The following is a 13516-nucleotide window of genomic DNA, read 5'->3' as shown; positions in this document are numbered from 1 at the left end:
AAATGAAAGAGCCACGTGTACCTCAATGTTCATCGCAGCACTGTTCATAATAGCCAGGATATGGAAGCAACCTAGATGTCCATCAGCAGACGAATGGATAAGAAAGCTGTGGTACATACACACAATGGAATATTACTCAGCCATTAAAAAGAATTCATTTGAATCAGTTCTAATGAGGTGGATGAAACTGGAGCCTATTATACAGAGTGAAGTAAGCCAGAAAGAAAAACACCAATATAGTATACTAACGCATATATATGGAATTTAGAAAGATGGTAATGATAACCCTGTATGCATGACCGCAAAAGACATACAGATGTATAGAACAGTCTTTTGGACTCTGTAGGAGAGGGCGAGGGGGGGATGGTTTGGGAGAATGGCATTGAAATGTGTATATTATCATATGTGAAATGGATCGCCAGTCCAGGTTCGATGCATGATACAGTGTGCTCGGGGCTGGTGCACTGGGATGACCCAGAGGGATGGGATGGGGAGGGAGGTGGGAGGGGGGTTCAGGATGGGGAACACATGTACACCCATGGCAGATTCATGTCAATGTATGGCAAAACCAATACAATATTGTAAAGTAATTAGCCTCAAAAAAAAAAAAAAGAAAATCACCAAGCCAGTGTTCTTATGGTTGGTTGGTTGGTTGGTTGGTTTAGCTGCTAAGTCATGTCTGACTATTGTGACCCCATGGACTGTATCCGGCCAGGCTCCTCTGTCCATGGGGATTTTCCAGGCAAGAATACTGGAGTGGGTTGCCATTTCCTCCTCCAGGGGATCTTCTCAACCCAGGAATCAAACATGGGTCTCCTGCATTGCAGGCAGATTCTTTACCAACTGAGCTATGATTACCTCCTAGTGTCCTTTATGAATGTGATCTATAAATTCTTTGTTGCTTTTAAATATTTATTTTTAATTGGAGGATAATTGCTTTACAATATTGTATTGGTTTCTACCATATTGATCTATAAATTCTAATCACAATAATCTACAAGTATTTGTTTTTGCTTAAAGTCTGCAAGATTAATTACTGAAAGTATCCGGGTAGGGAATAAAGGTTACTAAAATAGTTTAATACTTTAGGGATATATTGATATCTTACAAGCAATCATTTAAGAAATAGTTGAAGAGCATGAGCTTAATTTGACCCCAGGCATTAACCTCAGTTAAGATGATACTGTTCACTCTTTTTACCAAAGATTTTTTTAAAAATGAGAAAAAAAATTCAAAAGTTCTTGGAAGAGTAGATTCTGTTAATCCACATTTGGCAGATGGCAGTGTATTTGCTGCTGTATCTGCTGAATGAACTTGTCATGGCTAACCTTAGATTTCCCACTGGATTACTATTAACACCAAAAATATTTGAGTAGAAATCTTCTAACCTGAGGCTGGCACTCAGGTTGACTTCTCGGCTCTCTGCAGGTAACAGATGCTTTATGGATTGACCGGATGGGATCCAAAGAGGATTTTTTTTTTTGGATCTCATCAACTTGGGATGTTGTCCTTCATCCGTGTTTGTCAGGCTTATTTCCTAACTAGACAGTTCTTTTGATCTCTGGGTAGGGTACTAATCCTTCCCCCTACCCCTTCCATCCCTGACCATACTCTCTGGGAGGGCAGTGGTTTTGGCAGAAGTCTCTCTGACTCCTTCTCTGACTATACCCAGCTGTTAAATTCTGCTCATTTCTGGCTGGTAGGTCTATTGCTTCAGCAATGCCTTGAGTGTGTAAATTGCTCTACAGGCTAATTCAATCAAATCTGGGTTCCTTTGAAGGGATAATTTGCCAGGTCAGGGTTTCAGATTTATACTGACCCTGCCTTAGACGCCTCCTACCTGTTCCCCTGCCCTCAGTTCTGTGAACTAGCCAGCCTATATGTTTGGCCCGTATCTCCAAAGAATCTACCAATCTTCTTCAAATTGCCTTTCTCTATATTTCAATTTTTGAGGATGCTGTTAAGCTTGAATTTCTCCAGGATCTGTTGCAAATTAAGTCTTTTACTTTGGGAAGACATTAGGAGCTATGTTTAATCTGGGCTGTTGTGTCATCTAACATTTCTGTTGCCTTATTGATTTTCTGTCTAGAAGTTCTGTCCACTCATGTCAATAAAAGTCTCCTACTATTATTATTGTATTCTTGTAGGTCTTTCCCTTTATGTCTGCCTGTACTTGTTTTATGTATTTAGGTGATCCTGTATTGAGTACATTTATGTTAACCAGTGTAGTATCTTCTACTTGTATTATTCCTTTTATCATTATATAATGTCCTTTGTTTTTCCTTATGGCCGTTGTTTTAAAGTCTGTTTTGTCTGATATGAGTATTGCTAGCCCTGCTTTATTATTATTTCCATTTGGATGAAATGCCTTTTTCCATCCCCTCACTTTTAATCTGTATCTTTTCCCCTAAAGTGAGTCTCTTATAGGTGGCATTTTTTATTCAATCTGCCACTCTGTCTTTTGATTATAGAATTTAGTCCACTGATATTTAAAGAAATCATTAATAAAGTATGTACGTACTGCCATTTTAAACATTTGTTTTCCAGTTTTTGTAGTTATTTATTTCTTCTTTTTGTTTTCCCTTTTGTGGTTTGATGGCTTTCTTCTGTACTATGCTCGAGTTCCTTTCTTTTTGGTTTTTGAGAATCTATTGTACCTTTTTGATGTGTGGTTACCTTGGTTTTCAAGTGTTAACCCATAACTTTATGTCTTCTAAATGAATAGTCACACAAGTTCAAACATATTCTAACAGATCTACATTTTTATATTCCCCTCCTCTACATTTTGTGATTTTGGTCTATTTTACATTTTGATGCTTATCCTTTTACTATTAATTGTAGTTACAGTTGCTTTTATAATTTTTTTGGATTGCTTTTTTAATCTATGTACTAACTTAAGTGATGTTCAATCTTTTTATATATTTGCCTTTCCTGTTATTTCCCTTTTCCTATAGATACTTGCTTCTTTTCTATATAGAGGAGATCTCTCAATATCTCTTTTAGGTTAGGCTTAGGAGTGCTATACTCTTCTAGTTTTTGCTTGTCTGAGAAATTCTTTTTCCATCTATTCTAAACGACAGTCTTGCTGGGTGTAGTATCCCAGGTTGCAGAGTTTTGTCTTTCAGGACTTTTGACTATATCAAGCCACTCCCTTCTGACCGGCACAGCTTTTGCAGAGAAATCAACCTTATAGGGGTTTCCTTATAATTGACTGTTTTTCTCTTCTTGCCTCGAGAATTCTCTTTAACTTTTGCCATTTTAACTGTGTCTTGGTTTGGGTCTGCTTGTGTTTATCTTCTTTGGGACCCTCTATGCTTCCTATACCTGGATATGTTTCCTTTTTTAGATTCTAGGAAATTTTCAGCCATAACTTCTTTAAAAACAGTTTTGATCCTCTTTTCTCTCTATTCTCCTTCTGGTACCAAAATTATGCACAGGCTGGGATTCTTTATGGGGCTTCCCTGGTGGGTAAGACTGTAAAGAATCTGCCTGCAATTAAGGAGATGTGGGTTTGATCCCTGGGTCAGGAAGATCCCCTAAAGAAGTGAATGGCTACCCACTCCAGTATTCTTGCCTGAAGAATTCCATGGACAGAGGAGCCTGGTGGGCTATAGTCCATGTGATCACAAAGAGTTAGACACAACTAAGCAAGGCACTCTATAATATCCAACAGCTCTTATATATGGCTTTCATTCCACTCCCCACCCCCTACCCCCCTAACCCCCCCACCCCCCCGCCGCCGCCAATTTGACTTTCTGTCTGCTGTTCTGATTGGGTGATTTCCATTATTCTGTCTTCCAGATCACCTGGGTTCTGTAAGGCTCTGCTGCCCTTAACTATGTACTCTGTCCCAGAGGAGGTGAGTGCTGAAGCAAGTGGGGCCCACGTGGTCACAGCGAACCTGTGCATCACCGGTGAAGCTGCCTGCAGTTCTGCCCAGAGGCAGCCCGAGGTTGTGTCCCTTCTCTGTTGTGTTTGTCCCAGACTAGTTCTAGGCTGGGGCTGAGAGGTTGGGGTGCTGTAACTGCAGGAATGGAGGTCCCTGTGCTGCCGCCTGGGGCCCTGGCTGCCTCTGCCGGAGTGCCCCCCAGGGCCTCTCCACCCCACATCCAGCTCCAAGCTGGGGTGTGAGGTGGGAAGGACCAGGGAAAGGAGCCGCTCTGTATTCCTCCTCAGGGATGTCTGCTAGAGACATGCGGTTCTGGGATGCCACTTGGTGTGCATGCCAACAAAGTCTGTTGCCACAGTACCCATGCCCCACATGCAGGTGCGGACAGCTTGTGCTCTACTGTGCATGCAGCTTCAGTTGTACAATATAAGAGGTCTTCTGCCTGTTTCCCGTTGGTTTCCTGTGAGAACTGTTCCACAGGTGGTTGTATTTTTGATGTGTTTGTGAAGAGAGGTGAGCTCCACATCCTTCTATTCTGCCATCTTGCTTGCACTTATGCAAAATTTCTAATGGGGGTGTCACGCTGAGAGTGGGGACAGTGGCACTTTTCTTTCAGTGGTACCCCACTTTCAGAGCTAAGATGTAGATGGGAAGAGGGCAGTAGTCTCAGGCCTTCTCTATGTGCTTCTTCCAGTGTGGAACTAACACTTTGTTAGCCAAGATAGGGGCAGTTAGAACCAAAATATTTTCAGTGATGTAGCACCCAAACTAGAGCCTTATTTTCAAGAATGGGGTCTGGATAGATAGAAAGAAGGGAGCCCCCACCTCTTGGCTGCACTTACCCGGAACTTAGCTTTAGCAATAGGTAGCTGAAGACAGAGTAAGAAATTCAAGTGCCCTGCCCCTACTGGTATATGATAGCCCTTTGTCTGGTATCTGTGGGGAAAGGGGACCCTGTGTCCTCCACTGCAGAGTATCAGTGAGCTGGGGCCGGGGGGGGGGGGGGGGGGGGCGGTGTGCAGAGTTTTGACTCAAATACCAGAGGATCTGGGTTTTTTGTTGTTGTTGTTGTTATTTTTTGTTTTTATCATATTTTAGATTTTCCTGAGTAGATGTTTTTTTCATTTGCTGTATGCCCCAGGACCATTTCCAGAAACTTTAAATTTAAAAAAAAATTTTTTTTTCATCAATTTTTGCTGGTGAAAGGGTTTGCAGAGCTCCTTCCAGTGTCATGATGAAAGGCAATCTCAGCACCATCTGTTTTGTATTCCCATTAAGTTTTCTAAGTTTTATCTCTTGCTATCCTGAATGCCTCTTTGTAAGAGACCTTAAATAGTTTTCTGAGTAAGGTAATTATAAGTGAAATTTAAATATAGAACCTTAATAAGACCCACCTCTCACCTGTCAAGATTCTTTTGTATTTTTATAAATAGTAACTAATATGAGCAAAATTTTAATCATTAAGTCTTCCTGGGGAAAAATCATTAAGCATTCCTGGGTGTAAGAGGAAATAACTTGCCATTCTCTTGTTTTTTTAAAACAACCATTAGCAAACATATCAATATTTACCTCTTGCTCTTCTCTGATGTTTTGATGTCTTTCTATGGTAGAGTTTCTTTCCTTCTTTGTTTTTAGTTGTTTTTTCTTGGTTTTTATCTAGGTAAGAGATTAATATTTAATCAATGTATCAAAGATAGTATGTATGCAGATATAAGGAGAAGGCAATGGCACCCCACTCCAGTACTCTTGCCTGGAAAATCCCATGGACGGAGGAGCCTGGTAGGCTGCAGTCCATGGGGTCGTGAAGAGTCGGACACGACTGAGCGACTTCCCTTTCACTTTTCACTTTCATGCATTGGAGAAGGAAATGGCAACCCACTCCAGTGTTCTTGCCTGGAGAATCCCAGGGACGGGGGAGCCTGGTGGGCTGCCGTCTATGGGGTTGCACAGAGTCGGACACGACTGAAGCGACTTAGCAGCAGCAGCAGCAGCATGCAGATATAAAACTATTTCGAGACTTCTAGGAAGATGAAGTACTTTTTCTCTCCTTTCCACTAGGTACAACTAAAACCCCTGGCCATTATATACAAAGTAAACACAAGAGGCTCTGAAAGGAGAAAAAGAGGAGGCAGATGATGAGGGACTTCAGGAGCAGAAGGGCTGCCTGATGGTGAGTAGTTCTGTGTGTTTTCTTTTTGCTTCATCTATCCCAGCCTTAGAGCTGGAGAAGCCAGAAACCCAGAAGTGCCAAAGAGTGAAGATAAAATGTCTGAACACTTCCCAGATTTGATCAAAGATGTGAAGGTAACTATCAAAGAATCTCAGTCAACTTCAAGTAAGATAAAATGCCCACACTAAGTCACATAAACTTTGAAAGCAGTAAGACTGAAGCAAACTGTTACCTGCAAGGGATCCTCAAGAAGATCATTGCCAATTTCTCAGAAATTTTGGAAGCCAGAAGACAATACAGAATTTAAAGGAAAAAAAAAAACCCACAAAAACCGCCCCCAGCAGAATGGTCCTTCAAAATTTAGGGAGAAATTAAGACATTTCCAGATAAACAAAAGCTGAGGGAGTTTGTGACCACTTGACATGGCTTGAAAGAAATGCTCAAGGGATTTCTGCAAGGTTAAATGAAAGGGCACTAGGTAGTAACCTGAAGCTGTAGAGAAAAATAGAGGTCTAAATGAAGGTAATAAATACATGGGAAATTATGAACATTAGTATTATTGTAATAATAATTTCAAACTGATCTGTCATCTACATGAAAAAAAAAGTGTTAGCTGCTCAGTTGTGTCCAACTCTTTGCGACTCCATGGACAGTAGCCCACCAGGCTCTGTCCATGGGCTTCTCCAGGCAAGAATACTGGAGTGGGTTGCCATGCCCTCCTCTAGGGAATCGTCCCAATCCAGGGATTGAACCCAGGTCTCCTGCATTGCAGGCAGATTTTTTACCATTTGAGCTAGCTGGGAAGCCCTACATGATTAAAGAGGAAAAATATTAAAGAAAAAAAAGCATGTATTAGTCTAAAAGCTAATACTACTATTACTTTAGCCTATAAAGTGTTAAGTTGCTCAGTTGTGTCTGATCTTTGCAACTCCATGGACTATAGCCCACCAGGCTGCTTTGTCCATGGAATTTTTAGGCAAGAATACTGCAGTGGGTTGCCATTTCCTTCTCCAGGGGATCTTCCCAACTCAGGGATTGAACCTGGATCTCCCAAATTGTGGGCAGATTCTTTATTTTCTGAGCCACCAGGGAAGCCCTGTAACGCCAAACCTTATTTGTTACATAATTTAGGAGACTAATACACTTAAAGAAATGTTAGTTTATGTTTTTGGGCACACAATGTATAACTATGTAATTCTGTGACATATACAACTGAAAGCGTGGGGGTACAACTATAAAGGAACAGTTTTTGTATGTTTAGAAGTTAAGTTGGTATAAATTCAAATTAGACTGTTATAACTTTAGGATAGTAAATGTAATCCCCATGGTGAAAACAAACAAATGATTTATAAAATATACACAAAAGGAAATAAGAAAGGAACTGAAACATTTCACCACAAAAAATCAACTAAGCACAAAAGAAGACAGTAATGCAGGAAAAGGAGGGACAAAAATACTATAAGGCATATAGAAAACAGCACAAGGACAGAAGTCAGTGTCTTTATCAGGAATTATTCCCATTGGATTAATGGATTAAATGGATATCAATGGATAATAATATGGATATTATTAATGGATAAATGGATTAAACCCTCCAATCAAAAGAGAGAGATTGGGAGAATGGATAAAAACACATGATCCAACTATATGCAGTCTTAAAAGACTCACAAAGATCCAAACACAGAAACTGGTTGAAAGTGAAAGGAAAGAGATATCCTATGCCAACAGTAATCCACAGAGGCAGAGGTGGCTCTATTAGACAAACACAGACTAAATTTTAAAACATTACTGGAAACTACTTTTAAAAGGACATTATAGGTTAATAAAAAGTTCAATACAACAACAATACATAACAATTATAAATATTTACATACCTAATGATCATAAAAATATATGAAGCGAAATAGAACTGAAGGGAGAAACAGACAGTTCTACAATAATAGTAGGAGACTTCAATACCCTACTAACAATAATATGGAACCAATCAGAAGGTTGTAAGGAAAAAGGATTTAACACAGTAAGTCATCTAAACTTAACAGACATACACAGAACACTGTACCCAACAACAACAGAGTATACATTTCTCCTCAGTTGCATATAGGACATTTTCCAGGATAGAACATATGTTAGGCCACCAGTTAAGTTGTAATACATTTTAATAGATAGACAGCATACGAAGTATCTGCCCATGGACAGAGCCTGACCACAATGGGATGAAGTTAGAAATAAATAACAGAAGAAAATCTAAAATATTCAAAAACTTGTGGAAATTATACACACACTTTAAAAAAAAATGGATCAAAGAAGTCACAAGGGAAATTAGAAAATGCAGAGTTGTGTAAACACAACAGAGCGAAATTTATGGGACACAGCATAAGTGGCACTGAGGAGGAAATTTATATCTATAATCACATTAAAAAACAAATTCACAGATGGCAGGAGGAAGGAAGTAATAAAGATTAGAGCAGAGATAAATACATGAAATAGAAAAACTGAAGAAAATGAATCAAAAGGTCCACAAGGTTGACAAATCTTCAGCTAAATGGACTAAGGAAAAAAAGACAAATTACTAAAATCAGAAATGAAAGTGAGGATATTAGTATCAATTCTACACAAATATAAAGGATTATAACAAAGTCGTGTGAACAAGTGTATGCCAACAAATTGGATAACCTAGATGAAACGGATAAATTCCTAGAAACACAGAACTTACCAAGACTATCTCATGAAGAAATAGAAAATATGAATAGACAAGTAACTAGTTAAGGCGACTGAAATCAGTAATCAAAATTCTCCCAACTAACAATAAAGCTCAGATAGTTTGTTTGGTGAATTCCACCAAATATTTAAAGAACAACTAATGCTGATCTTTCTCAAACATTTCTAAAAAATTGAAGAGGAAGGAACATTTTGTAATTTATAAGGCCACAGTTACCCTGATACCGAAGCTAAACAAAGACACTACAAACAAGAAAAGGAAGCTATATAGACCAGTATCCCTTATGAACACGCTCAACATCACTAACAATTAGGGAAATGCAAATCAAAGCCACAGTGAGGTGGTATCTCATACCTGTTAGAATGGCCATTATTAACAAACAAACAAACCAGAAAATAACAAGTGCTTGCAAGCATGTAGGTACATTAGAGCTTGCATGCACTGTTGGTGGGAATGTAAAATGGTATAACTGCTGTGAAAAACGGAGAAGGCAGTGGCACCCCACTCCAGTACTCTTGCCTGGAAAATCCCATGGATGGAGGAGCCTGGTAGGCTTGCAGTCCATGCTAAGGGTCAGACATGACTGAGCGACTTCCCTTTCACTTTTCACTTTCATTCATTGGAGAAGGAAATGGCAACCCACTCCAGTGTTCTTGCCTGGAGAATCGCAGGGATCGGGGAGCCTGGTGGGCTGCCGTTTATGGGGTTGCACAGAGTCAGACACGACTGAAGTGACTTAGCTGCAGCAGCTGTGAAAAAGAGTATGGAGGTTCCTCAAAAAATTGAAAGTAGAATCACCGTATGATCCAGCAGTTTCCTTTTGGGGTATACACCCAAAAGAATGAAGAGCAGCATCTTGAGGAGATGTGTGATCATATTCACAACAGCTAGAATGTGGAAGCAACCTTAAGTTTCTACTGAGAGATGAATTAGCAAAATTTGGTGTAAACATACAATAGAATATTATTTAGCCTTATAAAGGAGAGAAATTCTGAAATATGCTACAATATAGAAGAACCTTGAGGACATCACGCTCGATGAAATAAGCCAATCACAAAAAGACAAACATTGTGCAATTCCACTTATATGAGGTACTTAGCACAGGCAAAACACATGAAGAAAGAAGAGTGTACAGTGGTTTCCAGGAGACATGGGAGCAGAGAATGGGGAGTTATTAAAGGCTGTAGAGTTTGCTTTTCAAGATAATTAGAGTTATAGGATGGTGGTGATGGTTGTACAACAGTGTGAATGTACTTGTACCAATGAATTATACACTTAAAAAGGGTTAAGATAGTAAATGTTAGGTGTAATTTTACTACAATAAAAAAAATAATCAATCTCTATATTTTTGAGGGGCTACTGGAAAAGAGGGTATATACCAGACTTAGAATTGTGAGAATGAGAGGCTAGAATTCCATTTTGCCTGCAAGAGAGGAGAGTCTGAGAATAGAACCAACCCAGAAGAGGCAGAAATGACATTAAAATGGAGAAAAAACTTTGCATCATGGTGATATCCTTTGAGCCCCTTATTTAAGCCATGGCTAAAGCCAGCCTTGTCCCTAGACTATTTCCCTTACTAAACCGACCAATTTCCCTTTTAGCTAAGCCATCTTTTGGAAGTTTTTTGTTCTTTGCAATGGATGGACTTCTGATACACACCCTCAGAATATGACTTAGTAGAGAATGGCACCCCACTCCAGTACTCTTGCCTGGAAAATTCCATGGACAGAGGAGCCTGGTAGGCTGCAGTCCATGGGGTCGCGAAGAGTCAGACATGACTGAGCGACTTCCCTTTCACTTTTCACTTTCATGCATTGGAGAAGGAAATGGCAACCCACTCCAGTGTTCTTGCCTGGAGAATCCCAGGGAGGGGGGAATCTGGTGGGCTTCCGTCTATGGGGTCTCACAGAGTCAGACACGACTGAAGCGACTTAGTAGCAGCAGCAGCAACAGAGAAGAAAATCTCCATGTCACTAAGTGGAAGCTCCATCTTGTTGCTCAGGCCTGGAATTCTGGAGACCCTTTTCTCTCTGTATTTTTCAAACCTGTACCCAAGCCATCAGCAAATTCTCTAGACTCTGCCAGATTATATCTAACATTTGGTCATGTCTCATCGTCTCTACAGCTACCACCCTGGTCCAGCTACCACTTCTTGCCTGGTTAACTGCAACAGCCCCTTAAATGGTTTCCCCTCATGATTCATCATTATGCTCTCAACACAGCAGCCAAAGTGACCTTGCTGATACAAAGTCCATCATGTTACTCCTCTAACCCAAACTCTCCAAACTCAAGAGTAAAACCTGAAGTCCTAAGCCAGGTTTTACATGATCTATTCCACCCGCTCCCCAATGTCCAACACCTATTTCACGTTCTCTCTCTTACTCCTGTTCTCTTTGTTCAATCTTCTCTACCCAGATTAGTTTCCTTGGTCTTCCAAAAGATAACAGACACGTTCCTTCCTCATGGCCTTTGGACTTCTAGTACTCCTTGTCTAGGAATAGGTCCCTCCTAGATCATCCCCAAAGTCTTACTCTCCTTACTCCCTTGATGTTAGATTTGGACATAGTAATTTACTTAGCCAGTGGAATGATACATGGGAACTTTAAACATACTTGCATGGTTTGGCGTGCCTCCTGAACTCTTGTGATTTACCATGAGATAACATGCCCCAGCTGGCTGCTGGTGTCTATGGAGAAGGAAGAAATGTAGACCAGACCTGAATCAGCCCACAGTCTGGACATGAGTTCAGTGGATCCCTGGTCAGTCCAATATAGCCATAGATGACCCCCAAACAGGAAAAAAGATATTTGCTAATATAAGCTATTGACATTCTGAGAATTGTTTTAATGAATAAAATATGAATAGTTTAGAACTGATACCTAAAAGTAGGATGCTGTCCTAATAAAACTATGTGGCAGTCATTGGCTTGGAGACTAAATAGCAGGTGGTTATAGGAAGGCAGAAAACACAAGTTATGTAGAGGTGGCACATTTCATGAAACTGCTTCTGTGAGAGAAGACGTGCCAAACAGACCCGAGCCACTGGACAAAGGGGCTTTGAGGCAGAAAGTCTATAGGTATGAGTTGGTGGTTGCTAGCTTCATTTGATAAGGTGCTACAAGAAAGAAATCAGCTCAAAAATACTTGAATAAAAAAATGGAATTGAGAGGGAAAACAGCCCCAAATTCTAGAATTTGTAGGTTGGCTTCAATATAGCCTTGAGGCAAAAATCAAATCAACATTAATGGCTTTCACATCTGTGGTAGACAATCTCTAAGATGACCTCTGATGATCCCCGTCTGTTAGCATTCATGCTCTCCTGTGGTCCTAGGTGTTGGGCTCAGCCTGGTGACTCCCTTCTAAGGAATGGTATACGGCAAAAGTGATGGGATTCTGCTTCTGGGATGAGGCTACAGGGAGGCTGTGCCTCTAGCCCGTGTGCCCTCTTCTGCTGTCTTACTTGCTCATTCTGATGAAAGCCAGATACGTGTTGTGAGCTGCCACACAAGAAGGACACATGGTAAGGAACCAAGGGAGACTTCAGCCCTCGGCCAACAAGGAACTGAGTCCCTCAGCTCAGCAGCCTGTGAGGAACTGAATCTTATCACCAACCATGTAAGTGAACTCGAGAAATGGATCCTTCCTCAGTCAAGCCTTCATGATTCCACAGCCTTACCAATACCTTCACTGCAGTCTTTTCAGAGAACTTAGGAACCCAGATAAGTCACTCCTGGATTCTGATCCGCAGAAACTGTGTGATAATAAATGTTTGTCATTTTAAGTTGCAGAGGTTTGGGGTAATTAGTTACTAAGCAAGAGGAAATGAATACAATATCTGTCTTGGTCCATTCACCTGCTCTAACAAAACAGTTACCATAGACTGGGTGTCTAATAAAAAAAGGAAATTTATTTCTCATATTTCTGAGGCTGGAAGGTTGAGATGAGGATGTGGTATAGTCTGGTGAGAGCTTCTTTTTGGTTTATGGACTGTCTGTTGCATCCTAACAAGGCAGAAAAGGCTAGGGATCTCTCTGGGCCCTCTTTTACAAGGCGCTAATCCCATTCAGATGGCTCGGCCCTCACGACATAATCAACCTTCAAAAGCCCCACCTTCTAGTACCATAATATACTGCACATTATAATGTCAACATATGACTTCTGGGAGACAGAAGTATCCAGGCCATTCCACCCCTACACCTCCCACATTGACAAGCTTCTCAAAAGCAAAGTTCATTCGTTCCATCCCAATAACTCCTAATGTCTTAACTCATTCCAGTATCAACTCTAAACTCCAAAGTCCTAGCTAAATATCATCTAAATCAGATATGGATGAAACACAAAATACAATTCATCCTAAGGTGAATTTCCTGTCCAGTTGTGAAACCATGACCAAGTTATGTGCTTCCAAAGTACCACCGAGGGACAGGCATAGGATAGACATTCCCATTGTAAAAGGGAGAAAAAGCAAAGAAGGATGAGGTGATGGGTCCCAAGCAAGCACAAAACCTAGTAAAGCAGATTCAATGGGATCTTCATAGTCATGAATAATCCTCGTGCCTCCGTGATCTGCCTTCTGGACCCACTGGGGTGGCAGTATCATCCAGCAGCTTGGCAGGCTGCCACTCATGCCTGGCTCTTGGTCAGTACTCTGTCGACACCACAGTGCACAGCTCCAGACAGCCTACCTCCATGTCCTTCAGTGGAAGCCATCTGCACTGTTAAAACCTAAGCATTAGCAT

The 13516-nt window shown here is 40.7% G+C and overlaps 1 protein-coding gene and 1 long non-coding RNA gene across 2 annotated transcripts in view; one reads left to right on the top strand and one right to left on the bottom strand.

Moving 5' to 3' along the window:
* Nucleotides 1-12499, top strand: part of LOC128046496 (uncharacterized) — a 59964-nt gene extending 47465 nt beyond the window's left edge. Inside the window, exons 2-4 of the long non-coding RNA XR_008199262.1 lie at nt 3802-3952; nt 5948-6059; nt 12109-12499. This is a non-coding gene — a long non-coding RNA (uncharacterized LOC128046496). The remainder of the gene's footprint in view (nt 1-3801; nt 3953-5947; nt 6060-12108) is intronic.
* Nucleotides 1-13516, bottom strand: part of AGBL3 (AGBL carboxypeptidase 3) — a 109710-nt gene that overhangs the window by 37469 nt on the left and 58725 nt on the right. The window contains exon 12 of the mRNA XM_052638603.1: nt 5459-5545. Within this exon, the coding sequence (XP_052494563.1) occupies nt 5459-5545 (87 nt within the window). The remainder of the gene's footprint in view (nt 1-5458; nt 5546-13516) is intronic.

Source organism: Budorcas taxicolor, chromosome 4, assembly GCF_023091745.1.
Source record: "Budorcas taxicolor isolate Tak-1 chromosome 4, Takin1.1, whole genome shotgun sequence".
Lineage (NCBI taxonomy): Eukaryota > Metazoa > Chordata > Mammalia > Artiodactyla > Bovidae > Budorcas > Budorcas taxicolor.
This window is presented reverse-complemented; position numbering and strand designations above follow the sequence as displayed.